Raw genomic sequence first — 22,731 nt, forward strand, 5'->3', positions numbered from 1 at the left:
GACCTCTACCACTGAAGGAGAGAAAATGAATGATCCAGTGGAAAGGTGGCTGTGCACAGTACTTTAAACAGTTTGTTTTTTAAATATCCTTTGTGTAACTGTTCATTCTGTGAGATACAAACAGGGAAGTGCAATCAGATATGTCTGCTTTTGCTGATTTAGCTGAACAAAAACATGCAAAACGGTGTGTCAGCTTGTCCTTATCTCTTCTTTAGGGATTGTGTTTGGTTTTGTTGTCATATTCTCCGTGCTGGTGAGACACAATATGTTTTTTCTGTATTTACTCTTATTCCCTCCAATGCAGATTTTAACACATCCCCCAGGAAAATGTAGAGTATTGAACTGTGTAAAACAAAGGGGTTGTGGGTCATTTACAGAAAACAACCCGAAACAAACAAACAAACAAACAAAAATCTATTTAAGTTGACCCAGCAATGGATAAAAGCGGAATTATTGTATTTATTTCTCAAACTTATCTCCCGAATGGACACTATTAGTCTGTGTTGGACCCTCTTTGGCATTGTTCCTTTTCTTAACAACTTAGGTTTACTACAGCACTTAAATCAAACTGGTTGACCAGTTTTTTAAGGTACAGTTTATATACTTACAAATATTGCAGAGTTCATTATAAAGACAATCCTTGAAAACCTAAGACATGCCAGTTTCCAAATGGGACTGTTACTTTTGTTTTACCCTCCTATGTTTAATTATTTATATCAGCCAAGTATCATAACACATTAAGCTGATACATAAAAATGATACAATCCCCTTCTGCATCCTTTTGAAGAGTTGAAGAGGTCATAGGCCAGTTGTGTACTGAAACAAACACACGTTTTAGAAGAAGCAATAACCACACACAAAAACAACTGCTTGCGGGTTTTATACACGCGTTTCTCAATTCTAAAGAAACAAACCCATATCAAAGTTGAGACTTTCTCCCGTCAGGCGACAAACAAAAGCTGCCCCCCTTCCACCCACTGCCAAGCTGCTGCCCCAAGCCATCAATTGATTTGCAAATGAGCCAAAACCTTCCGCCTTTCAAAACTTTCTGAGCCCGTCCAAGGTTGTAGGTTGTAGTAGTGCTCTGCCCGTATAGTGCCAAAAACTTGCTAAAAAAACAGCAAACGGCAGCTTTTCTCTCTCTTGTAATTCTGCTGTTTGGAAGAAGCAAGGCAGTTTTAAGGAGTGGGCGTGTTTTTCCCACTGTTATTTGAGAAAGTGCGTTGGCAGAGAAAGAAATACACTTCTGCAGAAGTACCTGCGCGGAAGGATCGCTGCCGCCGAGTGCCGAGTGCAGATCGCCGCGCCAGACGCGCACAAGTCGCATTCACGAGTCAGCGGCGGAGGAGAAGACACGGCGTGCGGAGCTCCTGGGGATTGCTGGGATTTATTTATTCAGGATATTTGATGTGTTTGGAAACCCCTTGCAAGCAAAAAGGAAGAAGAAAAGGAACACTTGGATCTATGCGAACCCTACGTGGAATTATTCAGGATCTGTAAAGCAGAAGAGAAGGAATGCAGCATTTCTCTGTGAATCTAATATTTCTGTTATCACTGGCTGGTTTAACACGAGGTAAGTTGCTGAGCACAAGTCCGAGCAGCCCTTCATTCATTAATTAATTAAGAATTGAGACGCAGTGGGGGTGTTTGTTTTCTTGCACCCCCTCTGTTTTTTAATTGACTTCCTATTGAGTGTTTTTATAGTAACTGTGACATTGATACTAAGCTCTTGTCAGGTTGTTGCTGTTGCTGCTATTCGTACTTTGAGAAAATAACCAGACAGAAAGACACTTGTTGCACAGTGACTGGCACAGGATCCCCGGCAATAGCACCATGAAGGGAGCTGTGACTGAAATGAGAAATTATACATTGCGTGCGAAAGTTTGGGGAGTGTGCATTGTGTAGGACTTTTAAATCTCCTTTCAATGACTTGTTCACTTCTTACGATTGCGTTCTGGCTAATCTGTGCGCTATTAGTATTCGTGTTAGTATTGGTATTAGCGCCCGTACACCGATGACACTGTTCAGTTCACGGTTTCAGCTTTAACGTCTGTAAAATCACTTTTAGAAAGATGAATGCAGCGGATAGGCAACCTGTTATTAGTTACTGAGGTGTGGGAAATGATCGTAGTTTTTCTTTCGGTTTATCTTGTTTTTCACACTTAGTCACACCAGGTCCGTCTGCTTTTGGCAACTTCTTTGATACAAAGTAGCGTGGGAAAGTTTCTTTATCCTCGATAGCTTGGCGTGACTTATTTTGGCTGTATTTTGATTATTTCCAATCCGTTTCTCAGCCCTTATTGACTGGGTCGGCTCCTCGCGTTGGCCGATGGGATGGGGGGGCTTTTTTGGGGGTGCTGGCTTGCGTGCGGATTTGTGTATGGGGGGGGGGACAGTATATGAATCTGTCCATGCTGGTTTTTGGTTTTTAATGTAACTTTCTTATCCGTGTAGTTTTGTTTCGTGGTGTTGGGGTGTGTGTGTGTGTGTGTGTGGGGGGGAAGAGCATTAATCAGGCAACAGGGGCTGCTATTTATTATTATTATGAATACTTCCTTGCAGTAAAGCATGCATCAGGGGCTGTTTTCTTTTCACTTTATGGCTTCAGTGCTGGACTCTGATTTGGTCTTGTTTGAGCTCAGAGCCGTCCCCGCTCCGCAGCTGTTGCATTCCCCCCCGGGAGGCACGGCCGGTCCGCCGCTGAGGACATCCTGCAGCTAACTTAAAAGATGCATTAAGTTAATGTTTAGTAAACCAATAAATCAGTCGGCTAGGTTTGCCACCTGGCTCAATCATTGTACAGCACTCTGTACAGGACAGGTTTGCCCCTGATTCGAAAATAAAAGGAAATGCATTGAATCCATATTAATATTTCCATATCCATATATGTCCATTGGTCAATGTTAATTCAATGCCTTTAAATGAAAACTATAAAAACAATCATCTGGTCGTCTCGGAGCTGTGGGATCAGCTTGATAGATGTGGTTTGCTTGAAGTATTGTACTATGTCCAGTATACTTAACTAAACCACAGTTCGTTAAGTGCTGTGCTATGCTGTGTGTATTGTATTGGCAATTACAGTTCCCACCAGCAGAGTGTCTGCTTGTTGCCCATACAGACGCACCTGCTTGCACAGACTTTTTATACTCTAATGTAACTCTAAAAATAACCAAAGAAAAGAAAAGGAAAAAAACAATAACCCTTGATTTATATCCGCAACTGCTATTGGAATTATGTTGCTCAAATTGCACTGTCAAAAGTACATCTTATTCCCAAATAAATACATGTATGAATAACAGAGAATGCACTGAAATTAATATTGATGTTTGTGTTTGCAGGTTTAAGATGCACACAACCTGCTGAAACATGTCTGAATGGTGGCAGGTGTGAAAGCACCTCCGATGGAAGTGGAGAGTGCAAGTAAGTATAACATATCCTACTGATGTGTACAAACCACAGGAGGGCCACCCATTCAATGTACAAGGTTGTCTGATAAAGTATTTCTTGAACAAAGCCTAAAGTATGGTTGCCAGGAGAGAAGTAAGCAGGCAGTACAGAGAGAGCTGCAACAGGGTGGGAGTCCATTCTTTGAGCACTTGTTGCTTTCCTTCTAATTTGAAGGGTTTCTCTTCCTGTTGTTAAATGGTGGCCTTGCTTGGCAACAGGAGGCCTCTGTTAATTTTAACATTCATTTTTTTTGTCTTATGCTTTTAAGTGTTACTGTTGCTGTTTCAGTGTTTTCCCCTCAAAACATACACATTAAAAAAAAAAAAAAAAAAAAAGAGAAAAACTTCCAGCAAATTAATCAGGCACATGAGCAATGTAGTGGACAAAGACAAGCTTCTCTCCCCCCCGTCCCCCACCCCCCCCGCTCCCTTGCGGCCTTTAATGAATGCAGGACACTTCTCCAGCAGAAGTCTCATAGACGCTTGAAGCCCTAAATCTTGTTTTTCTCTTCTTTCATGGGGCGACAGCTGGGGTTCGGTCGCAACTCGGCAGCTATTGTTAAGGAGGCAGATTGATGCTGTGTGACTAATCATTGTGTGGCTTCTCAGAATGCATGGTCCCCCCTCTTACCCCCACCCCCTTTTTTTTCTAATTTTTTATTGAATGGACATTCTCTCTGTGATTTACATTATAAGCACAGATGGCAGTAAAATGTAATTAGATTGTATGTGATTTGGACCTCATTCAGAGATTATAAATAAATCCAAGAAAGTGAAGCCAAAAAAAAAAAGTTTTGAATGATTTATTTCATGGAAAGTTTTGACTTTTTTTTTTTTTATGAGTGGCTATGCACAAGAGCATCATCTTTTACCAGTGGAAAGTTCTGTCCTCGAGTCTGTACCCAGTGCCTTGGTGACTGTGTACTGTTAATCATGGTTAAAATCTTTGTAATTAAGAAAAGTAGAGGATGAAAATTATGAAAAGCTTGTTTGCCATTTTTGAGAGGGTCTTGAATGAAATAAGCCAGGTTGGCCAATAGCCATATCTTAATTCTGTCTGGCACCCATCATAGATTGGCCACAAAGCGGCCATTGTGTGCGGTCTTTCTTCAAACTCTTCCAATTATAAAGTGAAATGCAACAAGTACTATAAATTAGAGGAGGTTTTTCTGATAGGAATGTTTTTTTTTTTTGTTTTTTTTTTCTCCTTGCCTTCCTTTCTTATTTTTTTATTTAAGAAATGCAATGAACATTGGCCACACTGTTCTTAGCCTGTGTCTTGACTTCACATGTACGCTTCCTGAAGTTTGTCAAATGTATGTTTGGATTGCAGTGCCAACTGACTTTACATCTTAACTGCCACACTTAAGTTGCACACTGTTGCAGTGAAGAGCTTAAATTTGTAAAATGAATAATAGCACTTGTCAAGTCATGTTTTGTTGTTATGCCTTGTGTGGTATACATCAGTTGCTTTTTGTTTTACAGTATTCAGGAATCTAAATATAAGGTCTTGACCCTGTTAGGTCTATTGTCATTTCTTCCAGGATGAGATTAGTGACAGAGAATCACTTGGTAAACAGGAAATACTTTATTAAAATATATATAGATAAAAAAGGGTTCTGTGTATATATCTGTATAAAGAGATCCTGAAATAGAAGCTTCAGACAATTCCCCATTTCAGTTCTCAGTTTAACCAACCTTAATCAACCTGCGGGGACAATACTTTAACCAACCTTAATCACCTTAAGACACCTTACTGTGGTAACTACAAGGTAACTACTTCATATGTGATACCCTTGAGAGAACTGTGGGTTATGAAATACCGATCAGTCTTCCCAAGGTGCTCTTGGCAGTCCTATGGAATGCAAACCTATCCTTGATGCGTCCCCTGAAGTGGCTGTAGTGGTTACAAGTGTCCTTCAATTAGCCAGTTTGCCTTGATTTTCTACTTGTTCTCCAGATGTCCTCTTACAGCTCCAGATTCTTAAAAAAAAGTTGATATAGTAACTGTTATTTTCAAGCCATAGGGTTTAAGAATATGGTTGTACTTCACACCCCAATATGTGGTTTCTATGGTTCTATAGTACTTTCAGTGTTCGCAGTGTGATGGTACCAGTGCAATGGACTCAGACTAAAGTACAGAGCTGCATTAGGGCACTTCCTGGTCAGCATGTGAATATGGACACAGGAGGGTGTTAGAAAGCTAATGAAGTGACATTCCTGAGGGGTAATGGTCCATTCTAAATGGTCCATCCTAAATCTTAAATGAATGTTAGCTGGGCCGAGAAGCTTACTTACTTAACTGTGGGAACATAAACAGGAAGCAGGGCTAATTTATAACTGCAGGTTCACATGTGTGCATAGCTGTTCACCTGTAGCATTATGTGTTTGCAGGTCATGATCTTCTGATTTTAAATATTTATATATACAGCCCTGGAAAAAAATTGAGACCACTTAACATTGATTTCTGAACTTGGAGTGGTCTCAATTTTTTTCAGAGCTGTATATATTTACTTATCAACCCCTTTCTGCCTTGCACCTTTATTTCAAGTAACCCCGGAAGCCCATCCAGAAACACCTTCACCACACTCATTTTTCATGAGAAAGCAGGCCGTAATCGCTAGTCTGAGCAGCAGGGTTTTCATTGTTTTAACATTAGCAGTATTTTACCTCACAAAGCTTTCCGCTTTGAGCTTTCAAAGTCAAAACCTCTTCCTGTGAAAGAAGTTTTTTTTTTTGTTATTGCTATTGCTGTTTTGTTTACATCTGTTCCTGCATCGATTTAATTTTGGAATTCAAACAGAGTTTACTGATCTGTATCAAGATGTACAGTTCAAACAAAAGGTTCCAAGAGGATATCTTGAAATTTTGCTTTTGTGAAAATCAAGCTTGTTTAGTCATTTGCTGAGGGGGAAAATTGTCACAGGCAATGGAGTTTCCTGCTCTTTTTTTTTCTCCAAAGAGTAGGCTACATAGCATTCATAGCACCTTCTAAATTTGAATTTCATGAGGCCTTTTAGCTCCTACACAGTAAAGATGTCATAATTTGAGTAACACATCCTACAGGTTGTCATTATTCACATCTGTGTATCTTTTGATGGCAAACTGTTTATAGCTCTGTACAGTACAACAGTCTGCATGTCTTAAATTACTTTTAAAGTGTTTCTTGATAAACTGATTTCTTGGGTCGAACTGTCTTTCCAATATAAAAAGAAATCCACATGCATTAGGCCTGAACTGTTGTGCTGCTGAGAATTATTTTGTTCACTCAATAAATAAGTGCACAGTCATTTAGGAATGGGTCTCGCGGCGCACTGTTAAAAGAGACCTGCATGACTGGGCTATAGGCCGCTGCTTCCGAGAAGTGATGTGTGTGCTGGTATTTCGGTGAGGTGGTTTGCAATTGCATTTAGGCCAGTTACAACCTTGAGATGCACTGTACAGTGGCATAGGATGAGGCTTCCGTTTCTAAATTAGTTTGATTCCTGCACTTTCTTGTGTCAGCCTCTTTTATTGTGCTCTGAAATTCTTCACCATGCTCTGAAGCTCCCTGGGGGCCTTTGGTGGGCTGTTAATTAAAAGCTCTGGTTAAACAGTTATAAAGGCCCCAAACCGATAAGTAGACCATTAAACACCTCAAAACCATAAACTAAACCTGTTCACAATTAGCCATTAGATGCTCAGGGCCCCTGAGAACGAAGCTGTTCTTCAGGGATTGCCTTAATGATCCTGCCTTTGTTTTTTGTTTTTTTCCTGTATGTTAATGTCTGAGTAGGTGCTTGCTCAGAGTTGACTTTATTACATGATGAAATAATAAAAGCGTATTCTTTGACGAGAATTTACGTACAGGATATTTTCACAGTCTTCTGGTAAAGCGTTTTTCATTTATATTTAAACACCCCAAGAACAAGCAGAAACTAGTACAGGCCTGGCAGAGCATCACCAGGGAAGAAACCCAGCATCTGGTGATGTCTATGGGTTCCAGACTTCAGGCAGTATTGAAACTCACAATTTAATTCATGATTGTTAGTTTGTCCAATTACTTTTGAGCCTCTAAAATAGGGGGGACCACATATAAAATGGCTGTAATTCCTACACCGTTCACCCAATTTGGATGTAACTACCCTCAAATTAAAGATAAGTGCACACTTAAAGCACATCTTGATTGTTTCCTTTCAATTGTGGTGGTGTACATAGCCAATATGATGACAGTTGTGTCACTGTCCAAATATTTATGGACCTAACTGTGTGTGTGTGTGTGTGTGTGTGTGTGTATGTATGTGTATATATATATATATATATATATATGTAAATTGAATTTGTAATGATTGATGCCTTTACTTAACTGTATTTTTGCATTTTGTTTTGCACTTATGTTGTAAGTCGCCCTGGATAAGGGCGTCTGCCAAGAAATAAAAATAATATATATAATATATAAATACACACACACACTCTGGTTCAGCTTTTTCCTTTTGCTTTCAAATCGGACGAGGTCAATTCCTACTAACATACTTGGTTATTTAGTAGAAGAGTGACATATCAATGTGGTTTTATGTTTATCAAGTTGTAAGTACATGAACAAAGACATGAAAAACATTGTAATCTCTGCAGCAATCTTTTATGTCTGAGTCATGCTTAGGGGAAAACTGGATGTTACCATGTTCTCAAAACTTTCAGAACTTTGCAAGCAACTATTTCATTTATTTGAGGTACATTTGAAGCATTACCCTTTAAAAACACTTGCTTCAGAGTTCACGAGACACATAACCGATTATATCAGCAAATGCAGCATGTCAGTTTCAGTCTTCACTTCCTCCCCCCCCCCCCCCCCCCAAGAGAATAAAAAAAAACAACACATTTTGTGTTCAATTTCAGAGTCATATAGTAGACTACACATATGATTAACTGACTCAAAACATTGATTAAGACTGTGATTTAATATTTTTAAATGTATTTTGTATTGAACAATTAATGTTAGCCAACCGGGTCATCAGTAATAGCTGACCCTCGAGGGGAGGTCTACAAAGTTAAGCCAGGCAAATCTGACTTGAGTTCTGCTTTCCTAAGGCAACTGTGAAATTATTTTACTGGATATCATTTTCACTTAATTGAAGTAGTTTCTTTAAACAGATATGTCCCAGCCGTTCACTGTTCATTGATAAGGTGGTAATATTGTTTCAGTCAAAAAGGAGACCTTTGTTTAAATTGTTTGCCCCCACCATTCATTCAGACGGAAACAAAGCAACTAAAACACCTTTGCAGTGCCGAGTTACCGCCCTTCCCACAGGTTGAGAAACAGTTTCCCAGGTATTCTAGCCTTCTGTTGTGGTGCGGGTGATAAATTATTGAACATGGCTGAGGAGCTTGAAAAGGAGAGGGACAGTTGCTAGATGGGGTACTGCTGGGGGCTGACCTCTGGGTAAAAGTTCCCCCTGTATGTTTCCATCAGATAGAGCCCAAAGTGTCAAAGGCACAGCAGCTGACAGACTAGGCTTCACAGGCAAAGTAGCTGAGGGCCTGCTGCTGTGGTGAGAAGGTGAGTAGCTAGGAGACCAGGACTGAGGAATGCTGTATCTACAGAAGCCCGCTTGGCACTTTTGATATAGTTTAAAATTAAAAGCCTTCTTTGTACAACTTTTTGTAGAAATTGTAATCTACTGCACAGGGAGGTTTATCTCAAAGGTTTGCAGTCTTCACTGGTATATCAGTAGCAGAAGGTTGGTAGCTGGTAGGAATTTAGAGGTCAAGCATTTCATCTGGAAGCTTTTTATTGGGTGACAGTCATACTACAGCCCTCTGTGCAGCACCATGTGAGATAAGGCCCTGCTGTGTTGTTCTCTGGTTCAAGTTGCAATGCACAGCATATGGGCATGAACATGGCCCGGGATCCTCTGCTAAACCATAAAAGAAGCGACATGTCTGCACAGCTGAGAGTAATATTAAGCAACGCAGCAAAACGCGTAGAACATGTTCTTGCCCCTCTTGTTGTACTTTCGTTGACTGTCAAAAACCAAAGGTGTGAGCTCCAGACTTTCAGATAACCAGGGTAGATCAGGAGTGGGTGCTGAAAGTTCACATGCTTTAGTTAAAGGCACCTCGGTTTATCTTGCCGAGCTATTTTGCAGCCCAGTAATGGTTCAGTTGACTTTACCATTTTAATCCCTCTGAGCACTGCGAAATCCATTGGGATTGAAAAAAGGGGAGTTGTGTATCTGTCTGTTTACTGGAGACTTATTCTGACCCATTTGGGTGCCTTGTTTCTCTACGATTTCAGCATATCTAGTTTTTTTTCTTCAGATGACATCTCAATTTCGCACTTAATTCAATAATTCTGTGCTCTCCACAAACCTTTTGCCTGACCCTGTATGGAAGGGAGACCGGCACACACTGAAAAGCTTGACGATTTTCCAGTTCCCTCACTGGTTCTCCCAGCCCTGAAGAAATCATGATGAAGATTGTACATTAATGTAGCAGAAAATGAAGTTGATCCTGAAGGCATACATGCACACAAACCCACTCAGTCATTTGTCTTTCGGTAATCATTAAGGTTTCCACATCCACCTCCTTCAGTCTTCACCCTCTTTAGGAGATACTGTAAGCTTGTCAAGTAATGAAGTCATATGGGCCTACAGCTGTGCCATTTCCAGTGAAACTGAACACCATTTGGATGTTCATATTTGTGTGACTGGAAGGCCTTCATAGTCTGAGAGATGAAAGTGAACACCTCCCATCCAACAGAGAGGTGTCGAAGGCCCATCTTTAGATTAAAACATTTTCAGATTAAATGAGAAGCCATTATCCAAATGCACTACTAAGTCCTTATGCATGTGCTGCAAGTACTGTATATTCACAGATGAATGCAGTCTCTTGTCCTGTTGAAGGAGTTTCAGTAAAGCCACTGTTTTCTGTGGAGGATCGGATTCCTTTCAGTCCCCTTCTTTGTTTCTTATTTGGAATTCAGGAAGCGCCCTTGTGGAGTTCAGAAAAGGTGCCGTTTCTGATATTATCATCGGCCCATGACCGATGGGATTGCGGCTTTTTAATATCTGAGGCTTGTGTTTCTCTGTGACTGTCGCTGAAACTCCGATGGCAAGGAGGAATGTCCCAGCTGACTGAAGTCCAGCCATGAAAGGTAGCTGTTCAAGTCTAAGGTATATAAAACGTTTAGAGAAACTGGACCTTTTCTAGTACTGGAATAGTTGATTACAGGAACACAGCAGCCTTTGCATATACTTTTAAATCATTTTGCAGTGCATCTGTGGCTGGCCACAACAACAACAAAACCTGCAACAATCCTGCTGCTCATGTGTATAGAATGTCAGTAATTGCTTTGATTTTGAAGATCTAGTGCATACCTACAGATCTCCAGCCCAGAACCTTGATTTGAGCTTTGAACTGCTTTTATGGTTACACAAGCAAGGCAGAAGTGTCCTTTCCCCTCCCATTTATTTTTATTGCATTTCTTTCAGACCCAAGGCAGTTCTTTTGTATAGAGGTGCCCCGCCTGTTCATAAAACTCCAGCAGACAAGCAGGTGCTATCTTCTATAACATTATTGCAACCTGCTCTATTATGATAGTAATTACATGTGGTTGGGCTCTTTTGAAAGGAGTGTAGCTCAAACAGAATACTTTTGTTTTTTAGAGGCAGGTGTTGGAGATAAATACAACCCCCCCCCACCCCACCCTCCACAGTACAGCCACCCAAGTCAGTCTGCTCCAGGATATTTATCTTTGAATTATAACATACCACTTTCTGTTGGGGCTCCTTTACAAAAAAAAAAAAAAAAAACATTCTTGTTTTGCGAGTTGGATGTCGGATTAATCGTTTTTTTCTTTTGGGAGCAGTGTCATGAGACTTGCAAGAAAAGTGTTGGTGCCAAATTGAATGTTGCTTCCCAGGCAAGCAAGGGGGAGTGGGGAGAATTTTATTCTTCCATTTATGGTAAATTAAATTGAGTCTTTAAATAGTCTAAATGGAGAGTATTATTCCAGCTCAAAGAACTGTTACAACTATTGTAAACCAATGCTAATTCTGTCAGAAAGACAATGAGGATTTTTTCTGAGACCAGTTTCAATAATACATTTAACCTTGGCCTTATGAATACGTTTTTCCTTTTTATGGTTTCCTTCAATATGAAAGTGGAGTTCAGTTAGTACCATTGGGTGAAGGCTGAAGAAATGGAAGGCCCTACGCAATTAGCTAGATCTGTTGTAATGTGTGCAGAGAGGTGTAATCTCCTTTTCACAACACCTGCTCGCTGGAATATAAATATTTCACAACACTGGATAGTCACCTGAATTGAATCATTCCTTAAATTAGGTTTTTCTTCCTTCTAAAGCAGGAAGACTTTTCATTCATTTTCTTTGCCAAGAAAATCGTGAAGTGAGACCTTCACGATTTTCTTGGTAAAGAAAATGAATGAAAAGTCTTCCTGCTTTAAAAGGAAGAAAAACCTAATTTAGGCACAAGGCACAATTTTTCCTTTTTTTCCCTATTTTTATAGACTGCTTTTAATTGCTTGTTTGAAGTTTGGTTTGCGAAGAGGAATGCCTCCAAAGACCCTTGCTTTTAAAGTTCAGGTGAAGGATTTAAAACACATGGCATTTTGGATGATTCCCAGACCTACTCAATAAATGAGGTCAAATGGCTTATGGAATATTGTGAATAAATAAGCAAACTGTAAAGGCATCCTTGCTCTGTGTTTAAACTATAAGGGTCACACTAATGTTCCAAACAACCCTCCTAATTAACACCAGTGGAAAATAAAATTTTTGATCCAATTGCAGGATGTGTAAAAGCCTCTGCTTGCTTTGTAATGCGCTCATAGACTTTTTTTTTTTAAGATCACTGTGGGTTTAGTCAGGACTACCCAGAAACTCATATTAGTGGTGTCTCACCTACAGACACCTGAGACCACTTTTCTGCAGGACTATTAATTAACCGAGACGGGGACTATTGCTTTGAAGATTCACCAACATACTCTGTTCCCAGGAGTCCAGGCTTTCCCATGGGTAATAAGCTGTAGTAAGGACAAATAAATGTCTCAACAGATGTGCTTCTGGAAAGGGTGGTCAACAAGAGGAAAGAGGTAAAAGTTTGCCTCAAGCTAGGAGTCTTGCTTAGGAGGCTGTACAAGCATTGACCTTTACGGATACTAGTATTTTTAAGGAACTGGAAATGATGGTGGAAGAAATGGTTCAGAGCAGATTAATAGAAAAGATCAAACTTCAATAACAATGGTTACAATTATTTGGCACAATATACTCCGATATTAGGTAACTGTAAATATCCCGTATGAGAACCTTTGCAATCTGTTTTTCGGCTTGAGACTCAAACTGACCAGTTCAGAAGTTTGCTTCCAATTAGAAAACTGCTTCCTGTAATCAGGTCTGGTATTTCCTTTTGTTTGGGAGTGTGAATCAGAAGCCACCCCTCTGCGTGAGGGCCTTAATTGAGAACCAGGGGTGGGTGGGTTATGACAAAAATAAAAATCTATCTTGAGATGAGATCTCTGCCTTTCAAATTTGGACTTGCTGGAGCCCAGGCATCTGCTGCTTGCACTTCTTTGTTTCAGAGTTGCATACGCTTTCCATCTTCCCATCAAAGACATTTTCCAGAGATTTGACATTTCACCACACCAGTGGTACAGTTTCACTTTTTGTTGCCTCTTGGGCTTTTTTTTTTCCCCCCTGCTCTCTGTGGGTCCCCAGAGTGGCAGATGGCAGCTTAGCTCAATGAGAAGGAAAATACCAGAACTCCAAATAGAGGGGTCAGAGGTCAGGGAAACATCTGCCTTCTCTTGCATTGGAAGGCACATTGCACTGATAGAAACCTGTTGCTGGAAGTCTGATGGTGATCCCTCAACAAAAGGATGTTTTTTAAAAGGATAGGAAAATAGGGATATATTGCACTGTCTGGACATGAATCCATGAATTAAATAACTTTAAAATCTGCTGGTGTCCCATATAAACATGTTCCCCTCCGTATATAAATAAAAAATGTCCTAAATACCTGACTTGAATCCCCATAATCGATTCATAATTACAAAAATCTGATATCTGTGGTGAAATATTTGTCTGCTGTCTCTGTGCCCAGATCCTGCTGTTGAAGGTTTTTAATATTGGGATGGGCTGCTGTAGCCTAATTGCTGGACAATAGACAAGAACTTAATAAAATAATCTGCCATTCATGCCAGTAACACTACAGTACACATGTCTAAAACAAAGTAAAGGTGCAGTCGACGGGTCCTGTGCTGAAGCCAGGTATTGTGCTGCTCCTGGCTTCAGCACACACGCTTTCTGCTGACTGTGTACTTGACATCATTTTGCCAAAATAAAGCCTAAATAGACCGCATTCCTCAGCACCTCATGTCAGGGATGAAGTTCCAAATATTTTCTGACCAGAATGTATTTGACTGAAAGACCCATGTGCAAAAAGGCAATGGAGGAGGTTTACTTATTTGTTTGATTTTGCCCCATCAAGGGCTGGAACTTTTGCTTTGCCCTGGCCAGACTGTGAGTCGTTTCAAAGAGTGAGAGTTATCACGGGGCCCTGCGAAGTGAGGCTGCCAGAGATCTTTCATTCGGGGGAGAAGACAGGGGACAGGCAGGCTTTAGTGTGTCATCGCCAACATTCTTCAAAAACCAGAGGCCTCTGCCTTGGCATGCTAGGAGACAAGGCTAATACCAAGCTCTTGAGTTTTTCTTGAATACGGTGTGTTCATTTTTCAAAGACTGATCACATGACCCTGTAATGGCTTTTCACCTTGCATGCTACATTTTTATTAAAAGGGCATCTTCAATATAAACTGGAACTTTCACCCCAAGCTGATGGTTAGCAGATGGTTTAAGATCAGCATTGGGATGGGATGCTTTCCAAAAAAAAAAGAAAAAAAACATATGGGTAGATCCCATACCTTTTATCTCTCATCACTCTCAATAAACTTGTTTAACAGCCAGACAAATCAGAAGAAAGTAGCTAAGCCTCTTAGAACTGAGCAGTTTTGTGTGTGTGTGTGTGAGGGGGTGGTGTGGTTGGGAGTGAAGTTGTTGAAATTCTAATATCGTATAGCTGTGCTTACAGGCAAGTGCGAACTCTGTAGAGGGCCAGAAGTGGCACCAAAAAAAAAAAAAAAAAAAGAAAATGGGCTTGGGGGGGCAGTGGAGTTGGAAGTTTTAACAGCTGAATGCACACTCTAGCAGTTTGGAGTCGACATGCCTTCGGTCAGCTCTGAAAGGCTGCAGGAACAATGAGCCCACTCATAACGACGGCAGGCCTGAAACCCGCCTGCTCATTCTCCGCTGCAGGGACGCTATTCAGCCGTCCTGGAGCCCCGGCTCTCTATTCTCCTCAGAGGGGGCTGCTCCGAGTGGGATTGGTGGCAGGCCGGCCAGCAGCTGCCGTCCGCTCATTAACATGCGCACCTGCTCCCCGTGGCCTTTCTGGGAGGCCAACAGATGCCCAACTTTATTATCCCCCCCCTACCCCCCCATTGGCTGAGATAATATAATCAAATTACTTCAGATGTCCAGGAATCTTCACAAATTACCCACACAATGCAGGAAAAAAGAGAGAAAGTTTGGATTTAATATTGATCTAAATCTTTAAAAACAGACTGCAAGTGCCTGAAGCGTTTTACACAGTATGCAATGCCACTGAATTCTTACAAAGACCCAAATGGTTACACCCACCAGAGTTTATATTTATTTTCATGTTCTTTGGGGTTCTATAGACTCGAGTCTCAAATTTACAGAAATAATGCAATGCAAAGATTCTGATCATTATTATCAATGTTGATGATTTAAGACTGGGTTTTCGAACGGATTAAAACAATTCTGAAATCTGAAGATTTAAATGTTGTTGTCTGTAGAGGAGGACATTGTTGCTTCACTATACATTAATGTCAGGATGATCACCAAGCCATCTAAAGGGGGGGAAATTTCGTTCTGTCCTTTGATACACGGCTCGGATCAGCCTCCTGTGACTTTCCACGTCTAGTAAAAACAGAGTTGTGTATAGAACGGCTTAAAATAATGAATACAGGCCTTCACGTTTGGCTTGATCGAGTTACTCCATGTGGCTTGATCTCTAGGGACTTGATGGAAAAGAACTGGACAGTGAATGGAAAGGTAGGTGCCCAGGGCTGGGAAAATGGCATACTGAATTTCCCAAATATATTGTTGTGCAGCGCAGGCATCCAGAGCAATGTTTTCTTTGACCAGCAAAAGTTGTCGGGCATCTTAATCCCAGGAGACACCCTGTAAAAACATCACGGTTCCCCCTGGAGAGACAAATCTCGAAGCAAAATGTCACCATTTGGTGTGAATACAGCAATACATTTGCAAGTTTCTGCGTGGTAGTGCTTGGAAAAATAACATCTCTGTACCCCTGCAGGCTTACACCGCTGGAGTGCCCAAATGGTATAGGGCTTTCAAAAATGTGTGCAGAGAAGTCCTCCTTTAAAAAATATAACTCCTTGATTGTCCTTGATTGGTGCAGGAGAAGCTGTCTCCAGCAAAAGAATATAAGGTATTGAGGAGGAGAAGTGGGCTTTGAAGTATGATCGTTAGCTCTTGAGTTCAAATAATTGTGAATACACAGTGCCTTGTATTTTGAAAGAATGAGCTGAAACTAGCAAAGAACTGATGACAGAGACTGGTATTTTTCCCCCTCTCTTTTAGAAATCGGTTACAATTGTCTAGTCTACACAGAATATAGGTTTACATGCTCTGTTTTCAAATATTTGCTTGCTCAATTTATTGCAAATTAACAATAATAACCTTTTGTTTTTCAATGCCTCCAAAATATAATTTGATAGAATATTATACTTTTCAGTCATATGAAACAGTTGAGGATTATAAACTCTTTGTGTCTGTGGTTTTTCATACAGTTTAACCACTACACCTGTTTTTGGTCTGTTCCCTTTGTGTGTCCATGTTTAGGGTGGTTACTGGAAGAATGTTACTTGAAAAACAGGATTGTTTCTCTTGCAGAGTCGTCTTTTAAGGCCATTCTAGTATGAACACTTGTAATATTAATTAATGTATTTACAGAACCTCAGAGTTTTTGAAAAGATTAATCCAGTACATTTAAGCATGCTGGTTATAAATGTGCAAGTTCAAGGTTTTCTAAATGATGACTAAATGCGAGACAGAGGGCAGTAAGTAGCCATCTGCCGCCAAGGAAAACAAATGGTGATAGGGCAACCAGAAATTTGACGGGGTGTCTTTAGTTGTTGTTAACAGATGGTAACCTTAGTGTCCATTTCACACCTTTGTTTTGGTGCCACTGTTGCTTTTGTTGCATGTTTCTATGCAGAGCTGGGACATTAGCATGCGTTTACTTAACATGGGTCTGTTGGTCATCCCATTGTGTCGTTGGTATCTTTTCCAGAGAGTGGCGGGAGACGGTCTCTTTGTTAGGCCTCTTACTTGGCCTCAGGGGATCAGCTCCGTTTTCAGAGGCATTGTGGACACGCAAGTGGGACCGACTGGCATGCTTTATAAAAGTAATTTTCAGTGGAAAGAAAACATTTATTATGTGAATGAACCGTGTGTTGTGGTAAGGCTCCCCTGGATCCAGTATTAATTCATCCGTGGTTGACTTCCCGAGGTGTGCTACCACTGCTTTACTTGAAACAGGTGATGTTAAACAATTTATGAGAACAATAATAAGCAGAATAGTGGGCTTTCTGAGGATTTATTTTCATATATACATTTTTAAGTCTTTGAAGGTGAGAAGTGTTATGAAAACACTGGCACTGACCAAATGGTGTGGCAGTCAGTGACCCTGAGCGTCTTTGTTCATGCCTCACTCGCAGCAATGAGAGCCCTTTCTTGTGTCGGTGATTTATAGCAGCTCTGTGCTCTGGGGATCGGGGGGGGGGAACAGGTGGTGAAATGGAGCATCAGCCTCATTCAAAGGGATTCCCATGCAAGGCTGGGATGGGAGTTGGCCTGGGATGCTGTGGCTAAACCCTCCACTCACGAACCTCGGGCCTTCTGGTTTTCAAATCATTAATTACAGGGCTGCAGTACACACAGCATTGTTAAGCCATACACTGCTCAACATTTCACCCCTTCACTGTAAAATGGGAGTGTCAAAGGGAAAAGGGGGGAGGCTGAGTTTGAAGGTGGCGGGTCTGTGTCCAAATATGTGTAGCTAACATAAGTAAACCTCTTGTGTCCAGTGAAGGGGAGTAATTGTAATTGTATTAAATTGTATTGGATACCTATGGCAGAGGGGAATTTTTACATTTTACACAATAATGACTGCCTTCTTTTTTGTCTCTTGTCTGTTTCACTGCAAATTTCAGTACTTACCGTTTGGTTTTTCCATCTGTTCAGGTGTACGGATGGGTTTGTGGGCAACAGGTGCGAGTTGAGGAACCCCTGCCTCAGCTCACCCTGCAACAATGACGGGACGTGCCACGTGGTTGTCCTCGGCAATGTGGCGAAATTCAGATGCCAGTGCCGCCTGGGCTACATTGACGACCTGTGCCTGACCCGCAGGGACAATGCGTGCCTGAGCTCCCCCTGCAGGAATGGAGGGACGTGCGACTTGCTTAGCCTCACCGAATACAAGTGCCGTTGCCCCCCCGGGTGGTCAGGTAAGCATGGCGACAGAAAAAAACACAATGCACTGGAGCATCAGCTGTGCTAGGATGTACCGTAATTAAACCTCAAAGATAATCTCCCGACCTGAAATTCTGTAGTTGTAGTAAAGCATGAATGTGCTTTTTAAAAGGTTTAACTAAAGGGGGGGTGGGCATTTTGTGGCTGTACCAAAGGAAAGTGGAAGAGGAGTTCAACGAGGGCTGTGAGCCTGGCAGACATTGGTGACTTCTCCCAGCCGCGTATAGAATGTTTTCCTATACAGTACAATGGGTTAATTCTTTTTTTTATTTTATTTTTTATCCTTAGGTAAAACATGTCTACAGGCTGACCCCTGTGCCTCCAACCCTTGTGCCAATGATGGACAGTGCACCCCTTTTGATGCCCACTACATCTGCAAGTGCCCACCAGCCTTCCACGGGCAGTCCTGCAAGCAAGACGTCAACGAGTGTGCCCTGACCCCCTCGCCCTGCAAGAACGGAGGCCAGTGCATCAATGAGGTTGGCTCATACCGTTGCGAGTGCCTGCAGGAGTACACCGGGAAGAACTGCGAAATGCCTTACGTTCCCTGCAACCCCTCGCCCTGCCAAAACGGGGGCACCTGCCTTCAGACTGGAGACACCACCTATGACTGCACCTGTCTGCCAGGTAAGTTACTCCTGCACCACCAAATGCCATGTGACAAGGCATATATATATATTTTTTCCTCCTCAATTAGTTTCATATTTCAGGCATTTGAACTTGGAGGAGGGAGGGAGGAGAGAGTTACATTTTAATTTGACATCCTTTGCTGAGCTTTGCAAACAAAGAGGAAATATATGTGTTCAATAGGCAGCATTAATCTGTTCATCAGACCCTCTCAGCTCTGAGAGAAGAGTGTGATAATAGTGTGCATCGTGGGACTGAAGTGGTGTGAAAAGCTTTCCCTTCGCCAGTTTTAAATCTAGGAGTATAATCTCTATGCATCAAACACCACTGTTTTAAATTAACTAATTTAAAAATTGCAAGAATTCTAGTAATGGCTGTAAACTTTGGTCTCTCTCAGACATTTGAGGGTAAAGACCCCATACGGAGAGCAGTCTTCTAGTGTTTCCCCCCGTTGGTTGTGCCGCTTTCTGTGTGTGAGAACAGAGCAGAGCAGGAAAAGGTAAAGGGCTTATCAGGAGGAAACATCTGAAGAACAACATCCGACAAAGCAGAGCCTCTTGGCCCAGACAGGGCAAGGAGGGTGGGAGGCTGCTCTGTGTTCACGTCGCCCAGTTCTTACTTTCATCAACAGGGCCCGCTCTGAACACCAGGTCAGCTAACACAGTTTGAAAATAAACCCAGTCGGACATGCAGAAACTCAATCACCTTCAATCTGCAACAAGACTAGTAGAGGCTGTATATATATAAAAAAATTAATAAAAAAAAATCTTAAATGGAGTGGAAACCTCAATCTCAAAAAAGGTGTTAATCTTTTCTCTGCTTGTGTATCATCTTCTGTCACTACAGTCCCTCAGAATACTTTAGCCACCCACTTTGCGAATGACACATTTTGAAAGATTGTGTAATCTCAAAACCTTGACAAGCAGGGTCAAATCTAGTACCTGTACATCTGTGTCATGGCACTTCTGAGAATGAACCTCTGCAATGTGGCATTGGGCACCGTGGGAACAGAACAGTTTGTACATTTGAAAACTACTACTACTGCAAGAAAAAGCGTGTCTAGGGATTAAACATAGTGTAGTTTACATAATTACATGCATTATGTGTCTCACGCTTTTCTTTTCTGTCATGAAGTCTCATCGATGGTTTGACATCAGGTGCATCATTTCCAGAGTAGGTAACAGTTTATGCCAGTTGTTAACCCAAAGGAAGTGGTTACTGGTGATTTTTGTTATGCTCCTTTCCCACATTCGGTCTTTGGGTGGGTGCTGCCGTTCTGCTTTGTTGTGAAAGTCGCTTATTGTTTTTTGTTTTTTCAAGACGCTTTGTTCATAGTTCTTTACATTTTAAAGTAATTGCTTACCATTCCAATACACTTTCACAAGCGCCTTGGGCAAAGCTCCGCATTGTGGAGATTTTCTGGGCCACACGGCAATGTTATTGGCTGCTTCTCCCATAAAAAAAAAAAAAAAAGCTTGTGGCTTTTTGTTTATTTCCCATGTCTTGATGAGGAATCAACAGTACCTCTTTAAAAGGTAAGCAAGCTTTGGATTCCATCCGAGTGACGACGCAGCCTTCTGTGTACTTTTATTGCTGACCTAATAAAGAACACTCCTTGTGTAACCAAAGGCGAGAGACAGGTGCGCAATTAAAATTAAGATGAAACCAATTCCCTTATCTGTCGGTGCCACACACACCTTGTAGGACTTATCTCACTCTTCATGAGCACTGCAGAAGGGTTCAAAAGTTGTCCCTGCTTGGAGTAAACACTGCCATGATGTACTGTATGCAGCCGAATTAATAAGATTTAATCAGGGTCACGGGTGATCTCATGATTTTTATCTGCAAAAAATAAATTGGTGTTTTTTTTGTTTTTTTTTTTTTAAACTGTGAACCCTTTAAAACCTATATGATACGGTTGTGTCCCTGTAAGGTAGGTAATGACGCACCCTTTGTTGTTATTGTTAATCAGTAACCCACCACATGTCCGTCTCGTGGGTGTTCTGGAATTCCAACAAGGCAATCTGGTAAAACCAGGGATGCATTTCTTCCTGTTTTATAAATCTTTATAAAAGGGTGAGGTTAGAAGAGACTTGCCCTAATCACATTTTTACTACAGTTGAGGTATGAATGGAGTGCTGTACTGTTAGCAACTGAGCTTTACTGGTGCGAACAAAATAAACCTGTCCCTTTCGAATGACAGATCAAATGTCAATTTGAGCATTGTTTTTCCCATTGTAATTCTCTATCCAAGTTGGTATAGTGTGGCCAAACCCTCACTAACTGAAGCACAAACATGGATGCACCTTCATCCCTTCACTCCTCGCACCTTTCTGCAAGAGTGGTTATTGCAGGGGGGGAGTTTTAGTAATGTGTGTATTATGAGTAAGATCTTATGTTCTCCTTAAGATATCAATGTCATCCTGGGCATTTCTCTGTCCTCTCTAGGTTTCACTGGCCAGAACTGTGAAGTTAACATCGACGACTGTCCAGAACACAAGTGCCAGAATGGGGGAAACTGTGTGGATGGAGTGAACACCTACAACTGCCAGTGCCGCCCTGAATGGACAGGTAAAGTTTCCTTGTACTCTTTGGGGACTGATGGAAAGACATCTGACCTCTCCCCGAGCCTTCTTGTAGTCGAAGCTGAAATGTCTTGCTGTAGCAAGAAAACCAGCTACCTGCACCCTTCTTAAGTGTCTCGATTGTTGCACATGTCCACGCGTGAAATTGGTCCTTTTGTTTGTTTCAACTTTGAGGCTAATCCCATTCAGGGTCTGAGACACGCTTTAAGTGGCTTAGTATAGAAAGGGGGTTTGTAACTTTATCTTGCCGAGACTGAAGCTCCAGATCCGCGTGCTTCCCTCAGAATGAAGACTGATTTTCTCAGGATTGCAGCACTTCATATTTAAGCCCTGAAACCAAATGGCTCTTGTGGCTGTTTTTATAAAAAAAAAAAAAAAAATCTAAAGAAAACCAAGACAATAGTAAGGATGGGGGAATGAACAGAGTTGTCGAACTGAACAGAGTGGAGCTGTTGACTGTGGTGCTCTCAGTATACTTGGCCTTTGTCCTGCTGCTCGCCCCCTGTGTGTCAGGAGGGTTAATGTGTGCTCTGTTGGGGCTTCAGGCCAGTTCTGCACAGAGGATGTTGACGAATGCCAGCTGATGCCCAATGCCTGTCAGAACGGTGGCACATGCCACAACACCCACGGCGGCTACAACTGTGTCTGTGTCAATGGCTGGACGGGGGATGACTGCAGCGAGAACATCGATGACTGTGCCAACGCGGCCTGCTACCACGGTGCCATCTGTCACGACCGTGTGGCGTCCTTCTTCTGCGAGTGCCCCCACGGCAGGACAGGTGAAAACGCGACCCCTTCGTCACACATTTATTGTACACCACACTCCACATAAACGGGAGCAAATCCATGCATGCTGTGCATTCTATAACACACTGCTTTATTTATCAAGAAACTAGAGGGGCTCATAAATCATCTAATCTCTCTCATTATAAAGGAGTATAAGGCAGTACAAGACTTGTTAGATATGTGAAGTAGAGTGTGAGGAAATGGACTACAAGAAACAGTAGACCCTTCTAAAAGAGTAAAACCGTGCCTATTTTGTTAGTGCTGTAGTCTTGTGCTAACTTGCAGTTTCTTTCTCTGTGGCGTTTCAGGTTTACTGTGTCACCTGGATGATGCCTGTATCAGTAACCCTTGTCAGAAGGGATCTAACTGTGACACTAACCCTGTCAATGGCAAGGCTATCTGCACGTGTCCCCCCGGATACGCTGGCTCGGCCTGCAACCTCGACGTGGACGAGTGCTCTCTAGGTGAAAACCTGCTTCGTTTAGTGAATAACCCAATCAAATGCTTCTTCTCATGACTCGTCTGTAATGTATTGGAATCAGAAGCCATATGTGGTTGGTGCAAGTACACAGAACCAGTCTTGGTCAACGGTTTACAAAACCTGTCTATTTCTGTTGTACTATTTCGGCACCAGCTTTTGAAATATGTGTGT

General features: G+C 41.7%; 1 protein-coding gene across 3 annotated transcripts in view; it reads left to right on the plus strand.

Moving 5' to 3' along the window:
• Positions 1-1,292: 1,292 nt before the first annotated feature.
• Positions 1,293-22,731, plus strand: part of LOC136758552 (neurogenic locus notch homolog protein 1) — a 44,005-nt gene continuing 22,566 nt past the window's right edge. Inside the window, exons 1-7 of one of the 3 annotated variants that reach the window (XM_066713036.1) lie at positions 1,293-1,573; positions 3,339-3,420; positions 17,794-18,056; positions 18,370-18,708; positions 21,157-21,279; positions 21,839-22,072; positions 22,388-22,543. In XM_066713036.1, the coding sequence (XP_066569133.1) occupies positions 1,516-1,573; positions 3,339-3,420; positions 17,794-18,056; positions 18,370-18,708; positions 21,157-21,279; positions 21,839-22,072; positions 22,388-22,543 (1,255 nt within the window). In that variant the 5' untranslated portion in view covers positions 1,293-1,515. The remainder of the gene's footprint in view (positions 1,574-3,338; positions 3,421-17,793; positions 18,057-18,369; positions 18,709-21,156; positions 21,280-21,838; positions 22,073-22,387; positions 22,544-22,731) is intronic. The other 2 variants (XM_066713034.1, XM_066713035.1) reach the window with 2 other exon arrangements.

This window comes from Amia ocellicauda, chromosome 9 (assembly GCF_036373705.1).
Source record: "Amia ocellicauda isolate fAmiCal2 chromosome 9, fAmiCal2.hap1, whole genome shotgun sequence".
Classification (NCBI taxonomy): Eukaryota; Metazoa; Chordata; class Actinopteri; order Amiiformes; family Amiidae; genus Amia; species Amia ocellicauda.